Source organism: Vespa crabro, chromosome 7 (assembly GCF_910589235.1).
Source record: "Vespa crabro chromosome 7, iyVesCrab1.2, whole genome shotgun sequence".
Taxonomy (NCBI): Eukaryota; Metazoa; Arthropoda; class Insecta; order Hymenoptera; family Vespidae; genus Vespa; species Vespa crabro.
The window spans coordinates 3,531,188-3,556,957 of NC_060961.1; the positions used below are offsets into that span (position 1 = coordinate 3,531,188).

Below are 25,770 nucleotides of genomic sequence, written 5' to 3' on the forward strand. Positions count from 1 at the left end.
TGAGAAATGTAAAGTGGATTCTGAAACGATATTTTGATTATCATTATTATTTATTAATCCATATATAACAAATTTCATTTATAAAAAAAGAAGAAAAAAAAAAAGGAAAAAACATTTGCTATGAATAAAAATTTGTTTTCTAATTAAATATACCTATTTCATGTGTTCATTTATTCATATTCTAAATTTTTTAATGTACTTCATATTATTTCACGATCAAGATCACCATTTATCTGTGAAACGTATTAACAAAAGAAAATTTTATTAAGAAAGAACTCATCCCTGATGATCTTTCATAACTGGTCGAATCGTACACGCAGATGGACCAACATCTGCCAGACCGGTTGGTCATCTCTTACTGATTTCCAGTCTCTACGTCGCGCTTTTGCATGTTTTTTTCGCCTCACGACCGGTTGATCCATTATTGTCCATGACTGGTCCATCTCGATGCTGCGATTTAGTTTTAGTGACCAGTTTGTCCAGTGCTATATCAGACCGCCTCTTAATGTCGAAATAGGGTGTCGACTGGTTTAACGAAAATCTTAACTTAGATATTATATTATATGTCTTGATACGAAATAAAAGTAAAGAAAGAAATATTTCAACGATTCGTGAACATTATATCTATGAAGAAGAAATTGAATGACGTTCAATAGATCAATGATAATAAAACAAGAATACATAATCAATTTTATATTATCTGAGAAAAAAAAAGGAAACGTTAAGAATGAATTCTCGAGTGATAATTTAATAAAAATTTTTAACATTTAATGAAAATAGTGATCTTTTTTTTTTTTTTTTGTTTAATTCTCTATTAATAAATCGATAATAAAACAAAAACGATCGATCGAAAATAATATTAACAATACTACAAGTTTCTAACCAAATCTGATGTCATTGATAATTAATGAAATTAAATAAAAACAAGGATGGACAATGAGTAGTTATCATTGTAAAAGAAAACAAACTATATTACCGATAAATTTCTTGCTTTCTTGAAATCCTTCCGTTCAAACTTACTCTGAGATTACGTAGGTGGCTCTAGTAAACTGGACAATGGTCAGAATCAATAATTTATCGGAGATACACGCAAAATGGTAACCTACGCCATCTCGTAGAAGATGGCTGGACATTTTCGTTGACTCCATTGGTTTTCAATCAATCGTTCACTCTTTTCTTCATTTTTCCTATATTTAAAATCCCTGCATTATCAGTTCTTATCTCATGGATTTTTATTAATTAAAGGTACACTTGATTGAATAAATAATCGCACTTTTTCAGGATAAAAATAATAAAAATTATTAAATCTTACGTTTCACTAATAAATTTAAAGCAAAATTTTATTATCGATGTCATAAAGATCAAAAGTAAACAATAATTCGGTAAAGTATCTCCCTTGCGAACAACAAACAACTAGAAGGAAGATATCGTCAGATCAACGCTCATTGGTGTGAAAGTTTTGTTGAATTCGGATCCCTAATTTATAGAAAGTCGAGTGTCATGGATGTCGAGATTAATCCGTTTGAAGTCGGTCAATCTTAAGACGACAGCTGCTGCTGAAGGAATCCATTAGTAGGCTTACAGTGTTCGCGTCTTTCCTGGGGTTTCTTGGACCACCCCCTTGAGGGAAAGCAGAAAGGCGCTTTTGTTCAAGATAATAAGCCACCATTGTTAAGATAGGTGGATCTATTCGTCGACCTTATTGTTCATCGACCCGCTTTGCTTTGAATTTCTATGATAGGAGAGAAATTCTCGACCAATGTTATCATCATTCTTGTCTGTCCGAAAAAGTTGAAAATATTTTAATCATTAATAAACCTTTGTACTAAAATGAAACATAGCAACTAATCAAACTTCTAATCGTTTTCTCTTTAAGTAAACTTATGAATGAATTATTCTGTATATTACTTATAATAAAAAATAATGTTATATTTCTATAGAAGATAAAAAAATAATTAGTCTTTTCTATTTTTCTTTGATCTCAACGCACATTGTAAGAACGTGCACAGAGACTCGTTGAGAAGATTCGCCATCGTCGTCATCATCCTTAGAGTGAGTGAGCGAGTGAGATGACCATAGGACCGAAAGCCAGCCTCGTGAAGCAGTACTGCACCCCCAGGAACAAAGTTATATCGGCTCCTGTTGCAAAGAGGGGTGAGGGACGAACGTCGATGGGGTAGCCCGTTCCTGGGGGAGCGACGAAGTTCGGTGATTACCTAGGACTCTCCTAGGAACGGAGAGTTTCCTACTTCAGCCTCAGCTCTGGCTTCAGGAACCTAACAGTCGAGCAAAGTAACTAAGGTTATTCGCTGGTTCGTAGAGAGAAGCACAGGAAACGGTGAGTATAGAAGGTAGGGGTTGAAAGAGAAGGGATGCAGCCGATATACCGTGAGATTCTGCATCGCGCTATCTCCCTACTCGACCGATCGTTCCCATGAGAATCTCGAAGAGTCGTGATTGAGAGGAAACCTCTCGATCCTTTACCTCTGACCTTCTTCCTTCGACTACTTTAAGAAAATGATCCTTACTTGAGTTTTACGTATCCTTAGTATAATCACGTGAGATTATAAAGTATTTATAAATAATATACTAAGAACATTCGAAACGTTCGACTCGATAAAACAATAACATTGGAACATTTAAAATTTATAATGTAACATCTGAAATTTTGAAAAAAATTGTAATGCTTACAAAAGAAAATATTCTTACTCAGCTGTGAAAGAACTTCGATCTTCGAGCAGTTTTGAGTTTATATTGAAAACGCGTAACTCGCGATCGGCCAATTTCCCGGTATTTCAAAGGACACGAAATATCGTAAGGACGGGACGTCGTAATAACCATAATTCAATATGGCTGTTAAGATGATAGGAGTCTCGAGACTCTATGTCTGGTTTGCCCAGTTCCGTGGGGGTTGCAAATGGCCTGCAGAACCCTTTCCTGCACCCTCTCCTCTATCATCTACTGCACCCTCGATATACAGATGTTATCTAAGATGAAAATCAGGGAGAGGGAATATCATTGTTTCTCAATAAGAAATCTCGATCATTCAAAGTTATACCAAGATTCCTTAAATTTTAAAATGTAATTTACACTATTTCGAATTGAACTTATTTTTCAGTGGTGTATTTAAATAATCGATAGACAGATTTCAGACAACCACTTGATTACAGCTCGTTATATCTAATCGAGTCGATTGATCTACCTCAATTTATGATTGAAATAAGAATCGTATAAAAATTATATATGTGAGCCTCTTTTCTCGTGAATTGACCGTGATGATCTCTTCTCTCTCATCGTTCTATGCAAAATAATCTTTGTTTGTTAGAATACAATTTCATAAATATATTTCTTAATATTGCATTAATTGTATACGAATTACTAAAAATTTGTATGTACATGAAACAATATAAACTGAAATAATAAAATTAATTATCGCAAAACATGATCTTGTTATGATTAAAAAATAAGAAAGAATAACGTTGACGATAAATTTAATCAAATATTCAATTATATAAATTAATCCAGATGTGGATAATGTAAAAAATTGTATAAATTTATAATCTCTTACTTTCATCCATCATCTCTTTTAAATTAATAATCTTATATTTTCTACGCTTCATCTTTTTTTATATTTTATCAATCACTCAAGTAAATATTATCTCGTCAATCCTTCGAACAGACTGCACAAATACATCTACGCAAATACACAAATCTAACTTGGAAAGATTTCCTGCCATCTTAGGCAGTTAAGATCCCTACAACTTTCCCCTTCCATTGAATCTATGGATTGTTAGGGTGAAGGATTCGAATCCCCTTAGATCAGTGTAGGCGCGGCCATATTTTTTAGGAGGAGTACAAGGGGAACGCTTTCATCGCAGGAGAAGCGGGGGATAAACGTGATGCTGTATGGAGCAGAGATGGTGCGCGGACACCCAATCAACCCTCTGTAAGGCACGTCTTACCCTCTCTACGAAGTTATCTTTCTTGTTCCTACCACGAACAGAGTTAGGGTACTCTCCGAACTCCCAACTATTGACCGAAACACTCTCTACTATCGTACCAAGCAATTGCTTCACGAAAGTTGAATTTCTTTATACGTTTTCTGATTTCTTATCGTTCGCTATATTTTTAATATAAAAATTAAATAAATTAATAAAACTAATACAGGTGTAATATAATCAATATTAAATAAGTGAATATAGTTCAACTGGAATACTTGTTATGCTTTAAACTTTATAAAATGATGTTTACGATATTCTAAAGACAGTTATAATAATCCATCACATAAACAAATGGGTAATTTTAGCGTTGCATCGACACGACCGTAATTGAAAATTACTGTCACACAATATATAAAGTACAGTGATCGATGGAAAAGAAATTTCGATAAAGAACTTTCTTCATTTTTCAACGCTATCCTTCACCTCGCGCTCGCAAAGTTTACGCATTACAAAGACATTGATTTTATGTATCCAATCATCGCGAGTACCTCGCGTCGAGATGATAATGTCAATCCAATTTCGAACTTCTAATCCAAAGTTGTTCCCCTATAAGCTTTCGCGGTCGTCCGTTTCGGTACGAACAGTTGATGTATTTTCAATCTCGTTGATTCAACAAACTTTCTCCCGTTGAGAAAAGTAACAACTATGTAGGCAAACACGTCACAAAAATATATTTTCATTATCGCAAACATTTTACGTGAATACTTTCTTAGATTTGTAAACAAAAATGATTGAAATTGAAATTCATTTTTAAATAGTCTATCTTGGATCCTTGACACAAGAAAATCAATATTTTATTAATTAATTATTTTATTTATTCATTATAGTCATAGTAGAAGTAATAAAAATATTCCTGTCGAATAACGAACAGACATCTAAAACGTTCTGAAGATTAAAGATCTTAAATAACTTTAGAGAACTAGCTTGACCTGGACCTCAGAAGATATCACGACTTTCAGTTCTACTATATCGAATCATGAAATCCCGATGATCAAGGCATAATAATTCGGTGAAGCGTCTATAATTCAGATGTACCACGTGCTGTCCCTAATTTCCTTGATATTCACGTCGAAGGGTCCTTCCGCTCGAAGAACCTAAGGATGCCAGAAATACCTTACTATCGAGATATATATTGAAGCGCGCCTTACAGGATAGGCCTAGACACTTTGGACTTGTATTAATTTCATATCCCTTCCGCCGTCTGATGCGCGGACGGTACCTTCAATCGTCTATTTATTACCGACGTATATCCAATCTTGTGCCCTCTTCGAGATATCGCCTAGATGGTAGGGAGTGCCAAGTGGATATTAATTTCGATTAGTCCGCTCTAAGGAAACTTGATTGAAAACAGGATCGTCGACCGATATGAGAAACTAATAAGATGGTACACACACATTCATGTGTATGTGTGTGTGTGTGTGTGTGTCTGATCAAATACGTAATATATTGACGCTATCTTATATAGATATAAAAAAAGAAAAAAGAAAAATTACTAAATTTATCAAATAACTATCAAATACTATCTTTGACTTTTATAATTATGAAGTCTAATAAGATTAAAAGATCGAACGAGAAGTCAAGAAACGAGAATCGATCCTTGACACGAGTAACTTTAGGAAGATTCTCAAAGGGCCAACGAAGAAGACGAGACAGGACTAGAGAATTGGAACGGTATACCTTCCTTCCACCCCCGAAGTAGCTCGAAGGAAATCGGTGCAAAGTTAAATGCGAGTTCTATTAACGAAATCGAGTTGGTTCCTGGCAAAGCCAAGTGTGGATATGCACCGCATTACTGTAACCCCGTAAAGGAATTTGCGGTTTAAGTTGCGTTCCTCGCGGAGATAGAGCAACCTTTTGCCTTTCCATAGCATCTGTCCTACTCTTCGAAGCAAGTCCTCTCCTACGCTTGTACGCACTCCTTTCTCGCTTTACTTCTCCTTCTACTGATGATTCGCGGCCTCGGTCACCCCAAGGCTAGTTTCTCCGCAGAACCCTTAAGCATAACTATCCGCACAAGTTGGAATCCGTAGGTACTTTCGCTGCGACGAAGCTACGAACTCGCCTCCCTTTTCAGAGCAACCACCCCTCTAGCTCCACTCCCAACCTCCATCGTTTTCGTTCGGGTCTCGAACGCGAAGGCTATATTAGTTGCAAAAGCAAGCTGAAAGGAGAAACGGTGGATAGAGGGCTCGAAACGGCGCTCGAAGCTAAGATCGAGAGAAGGAGGATGAATAGAGAAAGAGAAAAAGAGAGAGAGAGAGAGAGAGCGAGAGAGAGAGAGAGAAGAGAGAAAGAGAGAGAATATCGCTGTGGAAATAATAAGCCTGACGTTTAGAATCTACGAGGTTTCTAGAAACTTGAGGATTTGAAATTATCTTCCTAGTTAGATGAAATAGATTGAAATGTATAGAATATTTCAATAATGAAGCATTCAATTTTGGTATTCTCTCAAAATTTTCATTCTTTCTTCATCTCCTTCTTCTTCATCTTAATATCAATGCAAGCGAGAAATTCCGGTTTGGATCCTCAATGATTATAACGACAGTTACACATCCAATAGAACCAGTCTTGCTTAAATAATCCTGCTTTTTCTACCCTTATAAATAGCGAACCGGTAAACTCGTGATGCCAGAAACACGCGTGCCGTCTATAAGAAGAGTGTCTCAGTTTTTCAACGGTTTTCATGGACCTAACATAGGATAATAAATAATTCGGAACAAAATAACACGACAAAAGAGAAGAACGCCATCGAAAGACGTTCGAGGAATATACCAAAGGGGTGGCCAATCGAGGCAACTACGAAAGAGGGGTGGGATGGTTTAGGGTGGGAGTATATGATGGTGGAGGCAACTCGTGCTAATATCGATTCTACCTAAGATTGCCCCAGGCCGTTCTCATAAATCGAAATTGAAATTGAAAGACAGAAAAAAAAAAGAATCGAAAAAAGAAACCCAAGATTTCACGCAGTTCTTATTTATCCTAAAATTAAAATTTCAATAGATGAAAAAAAAAAGAAAAGAAAAGAGAGAGAATTTCCTGATAAAGAATCTTTCGAATATGATACAATTCTCTTATATTCGTATAGCTAATTGCTCAAATTGCTCAAATTGACATCGAAATGACAATTTTAAAAACATTAAACCCAATATCTTAAAGTAATACTCAAATATAAGCTTAAAATCAATTGATCAAACATCCATACAAACGTTCAAGAGGCATTCATTTATTAGAGTAGTAAGTTATAAGATCGAAGGGGTCTAATGTAAGCAAATGTTTGTCATTAATTATTCTATGAATTCCATCGGATCGAAGATTCTTACGATGGTCTTTAAGAGGGTCATAACGTGTGTTAAATCGAAGAGAATAAAAGTGAGTTCTTCGAGAGAAAATATACAATTCGACAGAGAGACAATCGGAATTCGGAATCAGCGGTGAGTCCAGGAAAGCCAGGAAGATAAGACGTAATTAAAGTCGATGGGCAAGAGGGATAAGGAGAGAACCGGTGGAAGTACGTAGATTCGCAGGAGAGCATAAACTTGTCCCAGGGGATGAGCTTGCTTTCGGTTGGCCCTCAGCAACATTACAAGGGGAGTATCACAAATGCGACCACGAAACGCAACTCCTTTGTCGGACTAGCGTCTCACCGTTTAACAGCTAGCCAAGAGAACGAGCCGGAAAGAGAATCTTGGTTAATCTTACTAATCTTAGAACGATCAACGAGTGGACTTTGCAATATCAAGAGAAATACGTTATTGATCATTCAAAAATCATGAGTTTTTGATATTACCTATCTAACTAATTAACATTGAAAAGCTTGATAATTCTATCTACTTAGAATTAAAGTAAATTCTCATTTAATATCAATGATTCTAATGATTTATTTTTTCAATATCATTATATCTTGTCATTATATCTTCTTGACTGAACTTTCTGAACTTAATAATTCGACTAAAACGATTAGAACCATCAAAGTAAGCTCTGCTTGATATAATCTTTGTTTTTGCCGTACTGTCTTCAGTATTTACTATGGAGAAGTAAATACGAAAGGAGAAGTAGTACTCACTTTGATCTATTGAAATATTCAAGGATACAACACAGCAAAAAGCCAAATCGCTTTTGCAGAATTCTTGATGAAGTTACTAAGAGTATTTGAAACTTGCGGGATCGTTAAATGAGTTATAATTAACTATAGCCAGTTCCAATAATTCCAAGAATAATTTAATTCGAAATTGATATTAAAAATAAAAATTAAAAAATTAAAATTAACTATTAAATGCATTAATTCTTGATCATTTTTGCCGATCGGTGTATTTAAAAATCGAATCTATAACCGTGTGAAAATAAAAATATAGAATATAAAAATACGTAAACTTAAGTCTTATAAAAGAAAAAGGTCACGATATATATCTAAGTTTATCGCTAATGGTTACGCAACTTAAATGGCCCATAAATGAGTTGATTATTCTCGATAATTATGGATTTCTAAATCCTTCCTGAATATGTATGTTAGTTCTGTACGCTAACAGTTCTCATAATAGTGTCACGATAAACGATTCTATGATGAGGACGCTCCAAGTTTTTAAGTAAGACTATTATTCTATAATTGATCTTTCGTTAGAAAGAAACATCGACTATTTTATAAATTTATATAAACATATTATTATTATCGTTTTATCGATTAAGATATAATCACTCTCAATAATTAAATCTCGGACTATGTTAAGATGATGCAGAAAATTAAGACTATCCAACCAATATCCTTTCGAAACGTGTGTGATTTCCTCAATGAATACGGAAAAAAATGAATTAAAATCATGTTAGGAGAAACCTGTCTCTTCTCTTGATTCATTTTATCGGTGTGTATCCTCGTATAGGTACGTTATACCTCTCATGCTGTTGGCACGGGTGAATTGAAGAACTGAATTGACAATGGGATATCAAACAATATATGATTGTCAATTTTTATAGAACATCTAGTACGAAGTCAATACGTATTCCGTAAGAAAAACATAACGTGCGATTTCTAGATAGACGTTGATGTTCTTCCATACTCAATTGACTTTACGTACATGATTTTTTTTGTATCTGCAATTTATTATAATAATAAATTGGTAATAATATTATTTAAAAGGAACTAATTATACATCTAAAGTAACAAGATAACTAAATCACTAATAGATAAACGCGCGGTAATAAACATTACGTTATTCTAAATTATGATTATCACTGAATGATTATAATCAATGATATATATCTAATTAAATCTATTCATTATAGGAATAATTATTTAATAATCTATAGTTTAATTGTTTGTCTCATTTGAAAACTAAAGATATTTTACACGAGATCATAGTTTTCAATTTTTAAAACAGTCTTTTGCTTGGGCAAAAATTACCTTTAAAAATTATTTTCTTTTTAAATAATTATTTTTAAAAAAAGAAACCTTCACTTTTCGAATGAGTTCTTGATTACTAAAATCGAACAAAAAATACGACCATGAAAATTCATTACAAACGTATTATTACAGATAAAAGATAATTCCCTTACGTAATATATATATATATATATATATATATATGCACCAAAGAGCTACGAAGCTTGTTGACTTCTTGTTTTTTGAAGAAATCTATCTGAGTGATTGACTATACAAGGCACAGATATCCACGTCAGTGTAGGCGTGTACTGAAAGAAGAAGCTTCAACTGTTTTAACACGAACGTGAAGTAGCGCTACTGCGCCTTCATAAATTAAAAGAAAAACAAGATTTATGGCATGAATTCTCATGGAGACAATTTTTATCTGATTTTAATGATCAATGGCTCATTCAAAAACTAAAGATTTTTTGCACGAGATTATCGTTTCCGATTTTCAAATCAGATTTTTATTTGTGTGAAAATTACTTTATTACTTATTATTTATTTTTAAACATTATCATGAAAAAGAAAATAATATATTTCAGAATTCGGAAACAATAATTTCGTGTAAAAAATCTTAATCCTTCGAATTATCACTAAAATCGTATAAAAATTGTGATCTTATATGAGAATTCATAAAGTAAATTCTTAAAAACGTGTGTAAAAAAAAAAAATACAATTACAGATAAAAGTATCGCTTATCTGTAAATCACTTATAAACAAACAATATTTAAATATGCGATTAAAGAAACAGATACCTTATATCAGAAAAAAATACATACATGTATAATGTTATATCGGTAAATATCTACAGGGTGATCCATTTTTAAATATAAAAATTTTTAAATATAAAATTGATTTAAATGCAAAATGAACTTTTAACATAATCATTGGTTCTACATTTTTAAAGAAAGTCTTGAAATTGTTTTTAAGAATATTTACATCAAACGTTATAAAGTCTATAATAACGTCAGATATACTAAGTAGAAGATGTAATATAATGCCTCAAATGAATCACCCTATATATATATATCCATTCATTTACACAGAGACTGCTTCTAAAAGCCGGTTGCAGACACAACGGCGTTCATTCTACTACATTCACTCATTTACATACATATACGAATTTATAACTGCGCGTGCATAATCAAGAAATCAACTACTATAGCAAGTACCTCTCGACGAATGAAATCGTATTAATCGAAGAAACGAAGACGAAAAGTTTTTAAGTTTTCATTGTTGTTGAATTTTGCAGTTTTTTTAAACGAGTCATGTCTACATGCGAGGACATCCGAGGAGTTATACTCTCTGGCACACAATTAGCAAAGTAAGTTATAAATCTTATCCACTTGTATTTTCTTTTTTCTTTCTTCTTCTTTTTTTCTTTTTTTTTTTTCTTTTTTACTAACCAAACGGACAGACATACATCTTTTTAACAAGTAGCATATTTGTATGTTCTATTTCGCATTTAATATGTTTTAATGTTCATGCATAATGATGGAATACATAACGATAATTAATTTATTTATTTCATTTGGCTATTACTTGATTAATTTGATCTAAAACTATGAAAAGTTATTCGTGTACTTTGCTCAAGGTCAAAATAATTAAGATATGTTATGAGAAACATATGAACTAACCTGTCTTACGGGTTACTGCCTTCTCGTGTTTTGTAAAATTTAAGGTTATGGTGTTTTACAAAGGCGGGAAAAAAAACAAAATGGATTTTATTTTATCAAATTCAAATATCATTTCGAATATCATCATCATCTGTAATTATTTTAATAATCCCACATGAACACAGAATATATATGTTTATTATATAATAAATTATTTTTCTTCATGGAAGCTTTATCTTACAGAGAAATTCGTGCATCCTTGGCACAAGATGTAACAGATCTAAAGACAAAGCTACCAGACTTTACACCTAGTTTGGCTATTGTCCAAGTCGGCGGTAGACAAGATTCTAATGTTTACATACGAATGAAAATCAAAGCGGCTACAGACATTGGCATAAATGTACAACACGTTAAACTTCCAAACACTATAACGGAAACTGAACTGATCAACGTAGTGAACAAATTAAACAATGATTCTAAAACTCACGGTATCATCGTTCAAATGCCGCTCGATACTGTTAATGAAATTAATTCTCATTTAATTACGAATACAGTGTCTCCTTCTAAAGATGTTGACGGGTAAATTGATATTTTTATTTTGCACAAATCTAATATAAGTTAAACAATTTAAAGAATATAAATTTATCGATTTCTAATTCGTTTGATTTAAAAATCTATACGATTAATAAATTTAATGGAATATTCAATAATTTACTACTTTCATTCTTATCTCAAAATGCAATTGTCGAAATTTAAAATCAATATCATTATTTGACCCAAAACCAATACGTCATCATCGTTACTTCTAGAAACAATAAATATTTCGTTATCGTACTAGCTGTAGATAAAATTTTTTTCATATCAATTTATAAGAAATATATTTTACGAAACTCATTGAAAACAGTACGGTTTTATACATTTATATAAAAGTCAATACAATCGGCATGCCCTTTGACATGAAATGACGTAAAATATGAGATAAAAAGAATAAAATATCATCTCGCATGGAAAGAAGAATATTTTTTTATAGATCTATGATCTTACACATTTTCTCATAATAACAAAAATGTCGATCATATGTACGATATTAAATGTAATTGAAAGAATTACCGAAATAATCTACAAATCTTAATTTTAATCATGATATTTAGAATCGATATTTTTATCGTGTTAACGATAATTTAAAACATTTTAAACAGTTTAATACAAAAATAATTTTGAAAAATTATAAAATATACATATGTACGTATATAACATAACATACGTAGCAATAAATTGTTATTACTACGTATATGTATTATATATACGTATATATAATATAATGTAATATATTACGAAATGTCTATTTTTCAGTCTCAATACGATTAACGAAGGAAAAGTTACAATCGGTGATATGTCAGGATTTATACCATGCACGCCTAATGGATGTATGGAGCTCATTAAAAAGTAATTAAAAATGTAATTCTAAGAAAATTGTATAAAACTGCTTTAACGTTTTTAAACTCAATAATATATTGTAGAAGTGGTGTACCAATTGTCGGTGCTCAAGCCGTAGTTTTGGGTAGAAGTAAAATTGTAGGTACACCGGTAGCTGAATTATTAAAATGGCACAATGCTACAGTGACGATATGTCATTCAAAAACGAAAAATCTTCCAGAAATAGTAAGTAGTTTTTCGAGCAAGAAATTTGTAAATGAATTTTTTCAAAATGATATGAAAATAAATATCAATTACGATTGTTTCTCAATTTAATCAATTTCTGAGGTCTCTCAAGCCGATATCTTGATCGTGGCTATCGGTAAGCCAGAATTCGTCAAAGGGAGCTGGATAAAATCAGGCGCTGTCGTAATCGATTGTGGCATCAATTCTATTCCGGGTAAGATAAAAGGAAAAAGTTCTTAATTGCTTATATATTTAATTTAATAATGAAAAATACCTCAAATCGATAATATCGATATATATATATATATAATAATAAAGTAAATTTGTAAAATCTTGTAATGTGTATATTCAAGGCGTTAAAAAATATTTCGAAATAGTCTTCGATAAAAATCTCATCAAATTCAATTAACACATATGATAAGAATAGTTATATTTCGAGAGATATATTCTTACATCAAATTTAATACATGTTTTCCAGATTCTGGAAAAAAAAGCGGTGAGCGTTTAGTAGGCGATGTTGATTACGAGGAAGCTTCGAAAGTAGCTTCATATATTACGCCAGTTCCTGGTGGTGTCGGCCCTATGACGGTAGCCATGCTGATGAAGAATACAGTGACTTCGGCCAAAAAAGCAGCTGAAAATCTTCTTAATGTCGATTGGAAACTAAGAATTTTAAAGATTAATCCACAGAGACCAGTTCCAAGTGATATAGCTATTTCTAGAAGTCAGACATATAAACCTATTGTCAGTTTAGCTGAAGAAATCGGTCTATTACCAAATGAGCTAAGTCCTTATGGAGACAATAAGGGTAAAATAAGTCTAAATGTTCTAAAGAGACTGAAGAATCAACAGAATGGAAAATTCGTGGTCGTCGCTGGTATTACGCCAACACCTCTCGGTGAAGGTAAAAGTACGACGGCTCTTGGATTAGTGCAAGCTCTCTCAGCGCATAAAGGAACAAATTCTTTTGTTACGTTAAGACAGCCTAGCCAAGGTCCTACTTTCGGAGTTAAAGGAGGAGCTGCTGGTGGTGGATATGCACAAGTATGTACAAAAATAAAATTATAAAATTTTAAATCTAATTATTATAATGATATATGTTCATATTTTTTTTCCTTTCTAGGTAATTCCTATGGAAGAATTCAATCTTCACTTAACCGGAGACATCCATGCTATAACCGCGGCAAATAATCTTTTAGCAGCCCAAATCGATGCTCGATACTTCCATGAATCCACTCAAAGTGACAAGGCCCTTTATGATAGATTGGTACCTACGATGAAAGGTGTTCGAAAATTCTCCAAAATTCAATTAAGGCGTCTGCAAAAACTTGGGATCACAAAAACCGATCCAAACTCCTTGACGGAAGAAGAACAACGCAAGTTCGTACGATTGGACATCGATCCACATAATATTACGTGGACAAGAGGTACATGCAATAAGAAAAATAAAATTAATTATCTTAATGTCAGTTGAACAAGTATACTCTCATTAAGACTTATCCTCTTTTGCAGTGGTTGATATAAATGATCGTTTCCTACGTAAAATAACTATTGGTCAAAGTTCGACTGAAAAAAATAAGACGAGAGAGACTTCTTTCAAAATTTCTGTTTCTTCTGAGATAATGGCGATACTTGCTTTAGCTGCTAACGTCGAAGATTTGAAACAAAGATTGGGCAATATAGTAATTGGATTCAATAAGAATGGTGAACCTTTAACTGCTGAAGATTTGGTTCGTATTTAATTAACGATATTATAAGTTTAGATATTTTTATCTATTTACATTTATTCTTTACTTACTTTTATCAATTTAATAGGGCATGACTGGTGCGATGGCTATCCTTCTGAAAGATGCGATCGAACCAACGCTAATGCAATCTTTAGAAGGTACACCTGTAATGGTTCATGCTGGTCCCTTCGCTAATATCGCACACGGTTGTTCCTCGATAATAGCAGATACTATTGCATTAAAACTAGTTGGACCAAATGGTATTGTAGTGACAGAAGCTGGATTTGGTTCCGATATAGGCATGGAGAAGTTCTTTGACATTAAATGTAGAACATCTGGACTCGTGCCGAATGCTGTCGTTCTTGTTGCAACTGTTAGAGCCTTGAAAATGCATGGTGGTGGTCCATTAGTAACCCCAGGTGCGGCTCTAAAAAAGGAATACATTGAAGAAAATATCGAACTTGTTAGAAAAGGTCTTCCAAATCTTCAAAAACATATCAGCAATGGCCTGAAATTTGGAGTACCCGTTGTTGTAGCTATAAATTCATACACGTAAATATTTCATTCTGCATTAAGTATATCTGAAATCCATAATCAATTTTTTTTTTTTTTTTTTTTTAAATTGCTTGAATACATTTTTCCTATTGCAACCAAAATAAATATTTATTATTCTACTAGCACTGATACAGAAGCTGAACTACAGCTCATCAAAGAAGTGGCATTGGAGAGTGGTGCAGCAGACACAGTGATTTGCACTCATTGGGCTGACGGTGGATCAGGTGCAATAGCTTTGGCAGATGCAGTTATCGCTGCAACGAAAAAACCAAGTAACTTTAAACCATTGTATAGTCTGGATCTCAGTATTGAGGAGAAGATAAACGTCATTGCTAAAGAAATGTATGGTGCTGGAGAAGTTATTCTAGCAGACAAAGTAAGTAAATTTAAATGATGAAATACTTTGAATATTCTATATATATTTGAAATACTAGCATATACACAGCAATAATACATTTTTACTTATTTTTTGAATCTTAGGTAAAAGAAAAAATTAAAGTATATAACACATTAGGTTATGATAAATATCCTATATGTATGGCAAAAACATCTAACTCTCTAACAGGAGATCCATCCATCAAAGGTGCCCCAACAGGTTTTAAACTTGATATTAATGATATATTTGTAGCCGTTGGCGCTAAATTTGTCGTAGCATCTGTTGGAGAGGTAAGATTTTCAATTATAAATTGAAAAATTTCTTACATGTATGTCACGAACGACGTTTTTATAAATTGCAGATCATGATGATGCCAGGTCTTTCTACTAGGCCAAGTATTTATGATATGGATTGGAATAGTGAAACGAATGAGATAGAAGGATTATTTTAAATATAAACTCTTTTCATATTATTGCCACATAATAACAATAATTTTATCTATTTATATTTTTCATACTCCATGTACTTTATGTATGTTCCATATGAAATATTAATCTCATAAATAACTAATAAGAATGTATTAGTAAGTTAATTATAAAATCAATATTTCGTAATTCTGTGATTAATTTATTTAACTTTAGTAATAGCTCTAAACTTTGCTGATCTAACTCTTGGATTTTTATTGACTTCTTCAGATGATGGTGTCAATACATGCTTATGCATCATTTTCCATGGTGACATGACTATATCATTTAATTCGTCAATGCAAAAACTCTTATTATAATTTAAATATTTTAATGGTGTAACATTTGCCACAAAATCTGTTATATTTCCTGTCATGTGTCTTTTAACAACAATATCTTCCAATGAATGGAAAGATATTGTTATCAAACAACCACCAATTTTTAAGTAATTTTGTGCAAGCACCATGCCATGATTGATTTCATTCAATTCATTGTTTACAAAAATTCTAAAAGCTTGAAACGTTTTTGTCGCACAATGTGAGAATCTACCTAATTGATCTTTTCTGATTTCATTATTGAGTACAGATTCAACAAGCTGTGCCAATTCTTTTGTTGTTTCCAATTTTTTATACATATATCTTGCTTCGATAAGCGCACGTGCTATCTTTCTTGCCTTCTTTTCTTGTCCATAAATTTTCAATATACGATACAAATCTATCTCATCCGCTCTTTCTATTACATCAGCAGCAGTTGGATTTTCAGGATATCTATTACCATCCATTCTCATATCTAATGGTCCATTTTTTGACAAAGAAAAGCCTCTTTCTGCATTATCAAATTGCATTGATGAACATCCAAAATCAAACAAAAAACCATCAATACTATTCTTTTTAACTTTATGCTCGCTAAGTAATAATGGTAAATCTGAAAATTTTCCTAATAAAGGAATCATTTGTCCAGGATAGTTCTTTGATAAATCTTGTGCAATATTATATGCTATTGGATCTCTATCTAATGTAAAAATTTTTATATCAGGTGCTGATTTCAAAATTTGAGTAGTATGTCCTCCAGCACCAAAAGTCATATCTACATATATTTTACCTGGAGATGGTTGTAAATATTGTAAAACTTCTTTGATCATTGCAGGTACATGTATATTATTATTTTTAATTACATCTTGTTCCTGTATATCTTGTTGTTGACTAAAATATCTTTTGTTTATTACATATTGTATATTAATTTTTGATAGATGATGAAACTGTACTCTTGTTTCATGATATAGTTTGTTGATACAAAAAGCTTGTAAATATAATAAATTAATTTTAAATTTAAGCATTCTTACGTATATTTCGTATTTTGTTTATAAGCCTCTTAAGAAAAAATTTATTTTCTTCTTCCAAGTATTCTTTCATCTCTGGACTTAGTGCAATATTACATTGCTCTACTGTTAAGCCACTTGCAGTACTTGTAAGACTACGTTTATACATTTGTCCATAATGATTTGAACTTATCCTTTTCAAACTTGCGTAATATCGGTCACACTGTTCTTGATCTATTGGAGTAGTAATATCACCTTTTGAGAAGATAAGTTTCACTTGATCACGAATATGTTGACTTAAATCTCTAAATAAAAAAATATATACAACATTTATATTATATGTAACAACAAAATTTAAGAAATATAAATACTTATTTACATGAGAATTATAATTTTAATATTATACCTAACCTATCAGTATCTATATGAACCAAATGATTTGAATAATTGAATAGATATAAATTACATTTTTCTTATCAACATATATAAATATATATGTATATATATATATACAAATAAAAGATTTTTAATTTATATAAAATTACCTGCCAGGTTTTGATTTATCTAATGGCCAAGATTCTAATAATTTCATAAAATTCTTATAGTTACCAGCCATGTTTTAACTTGCATAATAGCAATTCTCAATAATCCGTTCTTTCTTTCATGTATATGTATTATTACTTATAGGTTACAAAATTATAATTCAACCAGTATAATTGAGTAATATATTTTGATGCCGTATGAGACAGATTGGTAAAAACTTACATTTTTTTTCAATAAAATATCATATTACATATATTGATCGACCAATTGTTACTATTTACGTTTTATCTTTTACTTATAATTGGTACATTAAAATGCAACAACACGAATTTTCCAATCACAGATAATATAACTAGTCATGTTTTTACTCGATATTAAAGTACTCAATAGTACCAATCTAATAAATAAAATGTTGAGCGTGTAGTCACATTTTCGACTCCCTAACATTATATATTTTCATAAATGATTATAAATTAATATAAAATTACCATTGGAAATCTTATACTTTCATGTATAAAAAAAAGAAAAAAAGAAAAATGGAATAACTTGAAAATGATATACATGAAAAATCAAGTCTCCCAAGATGGAATCTAAATTTTCTAATGTTGGTAGAAAGAAGGGACATTTCTAACAGTCGATTTGGCACTTTCAAATGACGATCAAGTCATGTAAGCGTGCGTGGTGGTTCACTCGTTCGGCGACAATGGCGGCAGATCTGGAACAATTTCAACAGCTTTTAAACACACTTCTAAGCACGGATAACGATGCCCGAACGCAAGCGGAAGTATGTATATTGTATTCAATTTTATTTACGCATATAACAAATATATTTCCAAAAAGAAAAATGTACGAATTTCGATAATGATTCACTGATTACCCCTTGAGCACGTTGCCAACATGTCAGAGCTTAGCATGAATGATTTCTCATATCGCTATCAACTTTTTAATGTCCACTTTTGTTAAATCTTAATTCATTATTACATTTACATCTAACAATAACATGTCTAAATTTGTATCAATAAGAATCGCCAGCCTCTTAGATGAATGCTAACAAGTGTTTGGAATAAGTTAATAAAAATCCAAAATGGTGTCGCGCGCGGCATTGCGTGCTTTGGTAAATCCTTTTATTCACTTTAATATATAATTTAACATGATTATGACAGAAATAATCAAAGGATACGTCGAAAGATCAAACTACATATATATTTTCCTAAATGTATATGATTAATGACGTGGATAAAAATATAGCATACCAAACGGCATAGAATTTTTGCTCAATCGTACATCCAATGTGCTTTCCCTCCCACATGCACCCTTATTTCCAGTTCCGGTATTTAAAAATCATTAATAAGAAAAATTAAATGAAATCAAATCTGTATACGTCCAGTTTAATATTTATTTTTTCTTCCTCCAAATTCCTCTCCCCTTAGATTTTGTTGGATTAAGTATTTACACATGCGTATACGTTGGTATGATTCATATCATTCCTTTTTCCATTTCCAAATTCAATCACGTGCGATCCGACAATCGATCCTTATCCATTAAAGGCAAACGATCTTTATTTTAAGTTCTATGTATTTTTCATTGGAATTATGTATTGAATAAAAGAGATCTGTATTATATTATAAAAATATTATAACATTGTATTGTTTAACACAATTATACTATTTTTGTGTAATCATTTAAATTGTTAATTATGAAGCTTATTTAATTTTTTATTGTAACTAATGTAAAATTATATGTTGTACTCAGATCATGCTTTATCAAAATATACAGCCAAAATTTAATTGTTTATGAATTAATTTTAGAAAGCATACAACAATCTTCCAGTGGAAACTAAGGTGACATTTCTTTTGACATCCATTTGCAATGCTGCCCTTGCAGAAGAGATGCGTGCCATGGCTGCAGTGCTACTGCGTCGACTTTTTTCTTCTGAATTTATGGACTTTTATTCCAAGGTTATAACCATAAAAATATCTGCATGTTATTATATATAATTGTTTTTTTACATATCTATAATACCATTTTTTAAATCATAAACGCATAAAAAATTTAGTTGATCAAATTATATGAAAGAAGCAAACTAAAATAGTTTCAAGCAAACTATATATTATGTTTGAAGTTAGTGCCAACAAGTATTGCCAATGATAAATATATTATCCATAGTTATCTTAAGTTAACTTTCTTAATAAAGACTTTATTTTACTTTATAATCTAAAATTTAAAAAAATGTTAACATTCTCCTAAATCATTTTCTTTGTGTCATTGGTTTTCATTGTATGAAATAATTTTTGTCTTCAATTTAATAAGAATCAATAATACATTATATATTTTTATATAAAAATTTCAACATTAAATTTCATTCAGATTCCTCCAGAGGCACAAGTACAGTTGAAAGAGCAAATTTTGTTATATGTTCAAAATGAACAAACAGAAACAATTCGCCGTAAAATATGTGAAGTTGCAGCTCAAGTTGCTCGTAATTTAATAGACGAAGATGGAAACAATCAATGGCCAGAATTTCTTCAGTTCCTATTTCAATGTGCAAATAGTCCTTTACCAGCATTAAAGGAAAGTGCATTAAGAATGTTCACGTAAGTTCATTACTTTAAATTTTAAATTGGATTTTAAAATTCAAAAATTAAAGTAAATGAAAATATGTGTAACAGATCCGTCCCTGGTGTTTTTGGAAATCAACAAGCAAATTATCTTGATCTTATTAAACAAATGCTACAACAATCAGTCATGGATACCACAAATAATGAGGTAAATAATTAGTTGATACAAATTTGGAAGATCGATACACGAGATACCAGGAATTCAGAATTTCTCGTCACAAAATCTTCCAAAAAAAACCTGCCTTCTGATGACTGTAGCTTGTGAAGCTTTAATTTACAGACAGATACGGGGCATACATACATATGTGTTAATTCCTTACATAATTGCTTATATTTTTATTAATCAAAATAAAATTTTGTATTCATCACTAAATTAAATACATTTTTTGATCATACAGGTTAGATTCCAAGCAGTAAGAGCAATAGGAGCTTTCATAACTTTACATGATAAAGAAGAAAACATACAAAAACATTTTTCTGAACTTTTGCCTGTAGTTGTGCAAGTAACTGCTCAGTCTGTAGAAAAACAAACTGATGATTCTTTATTAAAAGTATTGATCGATTTAGCTGAGTCTACACCTAAATTTTTGAGACATCAATTAGAAAATATCATGGAAATGTGTATGAAAATTTTTTTAAATGAAGAAATGGAAGACTCTTGGAGACAATTAGCTCTCGAAGTTTTAGTAACACTTGCAGAAACTGCACCAGCAATGGTTCGTAAAGTTGGCGGAAAATACATTGCAGCATTAGTACCTTTTGTTTTAAAAATGATGACAGACTTGGAAGAGGATGAAAAATGGAGTTTCTCTGATGAAATTATAGAAGAAGATAATGACAGTAATAACGTAGTAGCTGAAAGTGCTTTAGACAGATTAGCATGTGGTTTAGGCGGTAAAACCATGCTACCACAGATAGTGCAAAATATCCCTTCGATGTTGAGTAATACAGACTGGAAATACAGGTAAAATAGCAATGTCTAAAATTTATTTAAATATCAATTGATATTTCTTCTTTAAAAGAAGGCCACAGAATAGTCAGCGGTTATATATTTAATATAAGTAATCGCGTTACATCTGTGGCAAAGTAATCAATGAGATAACTCGTATTTCTATCTATCGTTTTGATAGATAGAATTCGGATACTCTCATTGCATGTTCCTTTTAAGAGAGTTGATGTTAATAAAAAATTAACATCATAGAATTGGAACAAACATTTTTATCTTATTAAATTTATTAAATTATTGACAATGGAAATTTTTTATTTAGACATGCAGCTCTCATGGCTATATCTGCTGTTGGTGAGGGGTGCCACAAACAAATGGAAGCTATATTGCCACAAATTATGGAAGGTGTTATACAATACTTGCAAGACCCTGTAAGTTGTTTTAGTTTAGAATATTCTAATTTATTGTAGAAAATAAAAAGCCATGAATGAAGTTAATAGTATCATTAAAATTATTAAAATGATGGTGTAACATTCTTGGCAGAATAATGGAAAAGTTAATATATGCATTCATGTCATTGTTTTAATAACATGAATTTCATAATCTTGATTTTGAAGTTTCTGAGAGCTGATTGTTTTGAAACAAAGATAGTCATAGTGTTGAAACATACAAAAATATAATAAAAGTTATATTTTGTATTATTTTCGTTATACGATTTCTATCGCTTTTTTTTTTTTTTTTTTTTTTTTAGCATCCCCGTGTCAGATATGCAGCTTGTAATGCAGTAGGACAAATGTCAACAGACTTCGCTCCTACGTTTGAAAAAAAATTCCATGATAAAGTTATACCTGGATTACTTATGGTATTGGATGATAATGCAAATCCTAGAGTACAGGCTCATGCAGGAGCTGCATTAGTAAATTTTAGTGAGGACTGTCCGAAACATATACTAACTCGATATCTTGATGCTATTATGGCAAAACTTGAATCGACACTCACTGCTAAATTTCAAGAATTAGTAGAGAAGGGTACTAAACTTGTTTTGGAACAAGTTGTTACAACTATTGCTTCTGTTGCCGATACGTGCGAAGAGCAATTTGTCACTTATTATGACAGATTAATGCCTTGTCTAAAATATATTGTTCAAAATGCAACTTTACCAGAACACAAAATGCTTAGAGGAAAAACAATCGAATGTGTCAGTCTCATAGGTGTGGCTGTTGGTCCAGAAAAATTCATTGCCGACGCTAATGAAGTAATGGAGATGTTCTTAAAAACACACTCGGAAGATCTTCCTGATGATGATCCCCAAACAAGTTATTTAATTTCTGCTTGGGTTCGTATTTGTAGAATACTTGGAAAACAATTTGAACAATACTTGCCTTTAGTAATGGGCCCTGTCTTACGTACTGCGGCAATGAAACCAGATGTTGCATTATTAGACAATGAAGATATGCAAGGTATAGAAGGGGATCTTGACTGGCAGTTCGTTTCTCTCGGAGAACAACAAAATTTCGGCATTAAAACTGCTGGTCTAGAGGACAAAGCATCTGCATGTGAAATGTTGGTTTGTTATGCACGTCAATTAAAAGAAGGCTTTGCGGATTATGCTGAAGAGGTAGTGCGACTTATGGTTCCTATGTTAAAATTCTATTTTCACGATGGTGTTCGTACCGCAGCCGCATCAAGTTTACCATGCCTTCTTGATTGTGTAAAAATCAAAGGGCCACAATATTTACAAGGAATGTGGGCTTATATATATCCTGATTTACTAAAAGCTATCGACACAGAACCAGAATCTGTAGTACTGTTAGAATTGTTATATTCTCTGGCCAAATGTATAGAAACTTTGGGAGATGGTTGTTTGGGTGTTCAACCTATGGCAGAACTTTCACGTATTTTGGACAAATTACTCAACGAGCACTTTGAAAGAGCAGTAGCTCGATTAGAAAAACGAAAAGATGAAGATTATGACGAAGTAGTCGAAGAACAACTTGAAGATGAAGATAACGAAGATATATACACTTTGAGTAAAATAGCAGATATTTTACACGCTCTTTTTACTACACATAAATCAAAAATTTTCCCATTCTTTGATCAAATTTGTGGACACTTCGTAAAATTATTAAACCCTGATAGATCTTGGTCGGATCACCAGTGGGCTTTGTGTGTTTTTGATGATGTAATAGAATTCGGAGGGCCTGAGTGTGCGAAATATCAAGAATTCTTTTTACGGCCAATGATTCAATATGTGTCAGATAAATCTGCTGAAGTTAGACAAGCTGCAGCATATGGTTGTGGAGTTTTAGGACAGTTTGGAGGAGAAGCATTTGCTCAAGCATGTGCAGAAGCATTACCAAGGTTAATGGAAGTTATCAATGATCCAGAATCTAGATCACCGGAAAATGTTAATCCTACAGAAAATGCTATTTCAGCAGTAACAAAAATTCTTAAATATAATAACACAGCTATTAACGTAGATGAGATTCTTCCACACTGGTGAATATAATTTTACATGAATAAAAAAAAAAAAAAAAAGAAAAACAAATTAGAACTAATACAAAATTTTTCAATTGCAATAATCTTTATTAATACGTTTTAGGTTGTCTTGGCTGCCGGTTATAGAGGATGAAGATGAAGCTCCTCATGTTTATGGATATTTATGTGATTTGATTGAAGCCAATCATTTAGTAGTTTTAGGACCAAATAATGCAAATCTACCTAAATTAATAAGTTTCTTTGCTGAAGCCCTTTACAGAGATGCTGTGCCTACAGACGACCCGGTTATGGCCAGGATTCTTAATATCGTTAGACAAATTCAGGTACAAAATAACATTGATATTAATAACAAAAAATTTTACTTATTGATAAATAGATAGATAGGTAAAATAATCATCATTATAATATTGTTTCAGAACAACGAATCTGTGTTCCAAGCATGTATAAATGCTTTAACGACAGATCAACAACAGGCACTGAGTGAGGCACTCAGTGTACAGACTACCAATTAGCCCCTTGCTTTCGTCGTTAAATTTCTAACACTTTAGTGTAAAGAAAACAAAAAATAAAAAAAACACCATACTCGCGTTAAGGTACCCTTATTATGGGAAAATTACCGAGATTTTAGGTAGCTAGATTGTACCTATGGGATTTTCGCTCCAGCCTAATTATCAACAAACAGACAGGTATATTAACTGTTTAGCGCATTATTAGTAATCTACTTATTGTTGATTGTATATTTCAGCATCATCAAATTCTTTAACGATATCAATTTTAGTATTCGGGATTGTTGCAAAATCAAATCGTTAAGTCGATAATTTTATTCACTGCTGACCGATGCAGTATATTAATATACGTGATAAATATACTAATGTAAAGGTCACAACTATGAAAGAACTCGCACTGACGAATTTGAAGAAAAAAAAAATTTCTATTAATACTCTTCCATGATAATTGTATAACGATATTAATCTGATGTATATACACAGGATCTTCTTTTACTAATCTTTTTGTGTCTGTTATAATTATATATTATATAAAAAGAAGACATAAATAAGGCAGATAGAGAGCTACTAAAATTTTTGGAATATTCTCTAATATTGAGAATTGAGTGATGTTAAATCTGTAAAAGGAAAATGTAGCTTTATAAATCAAATAGTGTTTACGAACACTAACACAGTTTTGTTATGCGAATGTAATTATAAGAAATACGATGTTTTTGTCACTGCGATCTCGCACATTTCTTTATTGCATCTATAGTTCTGGAACTGCACGCCGGTTCTTTCGGCAGAACGATACATCTTATTAAAATATATAAAAATAGACTGGAAGAAAGCAACACACATCGCTTTGAGATAACGTCGTGACATTGTGATTTAGATATTTTTATTATTAAATAAACAGTAAATATTATTTAATGATAATATCGATAATATTGCAGTGTTGAGGTTGGATCGAACTGTATACGAATGCCTTTCGAATGAAACATTATGTTATTGATCAATTAACTAGATCTACTACAAAATTAAATTTCAATGAAAAAAAGAAACTATACTTAAAAAGATTATATAAACAAAATATTCCTTTTTTTGTTTACTAATTGGAACTTAAGTAACAACACTGCGTATATTTTATAGTCGATTAATGGTTCTGTGACCATATTTATGTGTTTTATTCCTCTTTTTTTATTATTATTTTTTTTTTCTTTTTATAATTTAACAAAACATAGTACTGTTAAGACATTACGTTTCCTTTCATTACAGATTAAAAAAAAAAAAAAAAAAAAAAAAAGAAAAGAAAAGAAACTAAACTAAGGATTGTGAACAGAGACGTTATGCAAAAATGACTGAGTGAAAAATAGTGTTAAACTCCCTGTTCTTGTTGCTATTTATTTATATACTATAAATCCTGTAATATGTATTATTACATTAAAATTTGCGATGGAAAATATACTATGAAGAAATTTGTGAGTAGTTATAACGTAAACGCTCCAAACGATGACATTCTTTTTATTATTAACGCGCGAAAT

General features: G+C 31.6%; 4 protein-coding genes, 1 long non-coding RNA gene and 1 other non-coding gene across 13 annotated transcripts; 3 read left to right on the forward strand and 3 right to left on the reverse strand.

Annotated features, from left to right (window-relative positions):
- Positions 1–1,323: 1,323 nt before the first annotated feature.
- Positions 1,324–11,170, reverse strand: LOC124425365. Of its 4 annotated transcripts, none has more exons than XR_006942483.1 (3): positions 11,055–11,170; positions 1,991–2,276; positions 1,324–1,778 (listed from the first exon to the last, which is right to left on the reverse strand). It is a non-coding gene; the product is annotated as an uncharacterized LOC124425365 (long non-coding RNA). The 4 variants fall into 4 exon arrangements; XR_006942485.1 differs by lacking the exon at positions 11,055–11,170 and adding an exon at positions 9,549–9,710; XR_006942486.1 differs by lacking the exon at positions 11,055–11,170 and adding an exon at positions 8,065–8,403.
- Positions 8,504–15,967, forward strand: LOC124425362 (C-1-tetrahydrofolate synthase, cytoplasmic). Of its 4 annotated transcripts, none has more exons than XM_046965618.1 (13): positions 8,504–8,584; positions 10,670–10,741; positions 11,277–11,612; positions 12,387–12,479; positions 12,554–12,695; positions 12,798–12,909; positions 13,174–13,739; positions 13,819–14,122; positions 14,208–14,425; positions 14,511–14,974; positions 15,101–15,353; positions 15,458–15,643; positions 15,715–15,967. In XM_046965618.1, the coding sequence occupies exons 1-13, from the start codon at positions 8,505–8,507 to the stop codon at positions 15,802–15,804; spliced, it is 2,916 nt and encodes a 971-aa protein (XP_046821574.1). In that variant the 5' UTR covers position 8,504; the 3' UTR covers positions 15,805–15,967. The 4 variants fall into 4 exon arrangements, with proteins under 4 accessions (XP_046821574.1, XP_046821575.1, XP_046821577.1 ...); XM_046965619.1 differs by lacking the exon at positions 8,504–8,584 and adding an exon at positions 10,463–10,581; XM_046965621.1 differs by lacking the exon at positions 8,504–8,584 and adding an exon at positions 10,464–10,585.
- On the reverse strand, positions 15,058–17,894 carry LOC124425364 (ubiquinol-cytochrome-c reductase complex assembly factor 2). Its single transcript, XM_046965624.1, has 3 exons — positions 17,681–17,894; positions 16,919–17,440; positions 15,058–15,231 (listed from the first exon to the last, which is right to left on the reverse strand). Exons 1-2 carry the CDS (start codon positions 17,749–17,751, stop codon positions 17,146–17,148), a joined length of 366 nt encoding a protein of 121 aa, XP_046821580.1. The 5' UTR covers positions 17,752–17,894; the 3' UTR covers positions 15,058–15,231; positions 16,919–17,145.
- Positions 15,815–17,153, reverse strand: LOC124425363 (probable methyltransferase-like protein 15 homolog). Its single transcript, XM_046965623.1, has one exon. The coding sequence runs from the start codon at positions 17,151–17,153 to the stop codon at positions 15,981–15,983; it is 1,173 nt and encodes a 390-aa protein (XP_046821579.1). The 3' UTR covers positions 15,815–15,980.
- Positions 17,895–18,310: 416 nt separating the features above from the next.
- On the forward strand, positions 18,311–25,532 carry LOC124425482 (importin-5). 2 transcript variants are annotated; one of them, XR_006942513.1, is made up of 10 exons: positions 18,311–18,462; positions 19,487–19,636; positions 20,046–20,272; positions 20,348–20,444; positions 20,695–21,260; positions 21,565–21,673; positions 21,994–23,741; positions 23,845–24,064; positions 24,158–24,427; positions 24,487–25,532. XR_006942513.1 is itself a non-coding variant. In XM_046965854.1 (9 exons), the coding sequence occupies exons 1-9, from the start codon at positions 18,331–18,333 to the stop codon at positions 24,251–24,253; spliced, it is 3,345 nt and encodes a 1,114-aa protein (XP_046821810.1). In that variant the 5' UTR covers positions 18,311–18,330; the 3' UTR covers positions 24,254–25,532. The 2 variants fall into 2 exon arrangements, 1 of the variants encoding a protein (XP_046821810.1); XM_046965854.1 differs by having other exon boundaries at positions 24,158–25,532.
- LOC124425830 lies at positions 20,469–20,597 on the forward strand. The gene has a single exon (XR_006942584.1). It is a non-coding gene; the product is annotated as a small Cajal body-specific RNA 8 (non-coding RNA).
- Positions 25,533–25,770: the final 238 nt, after the last annotated feature.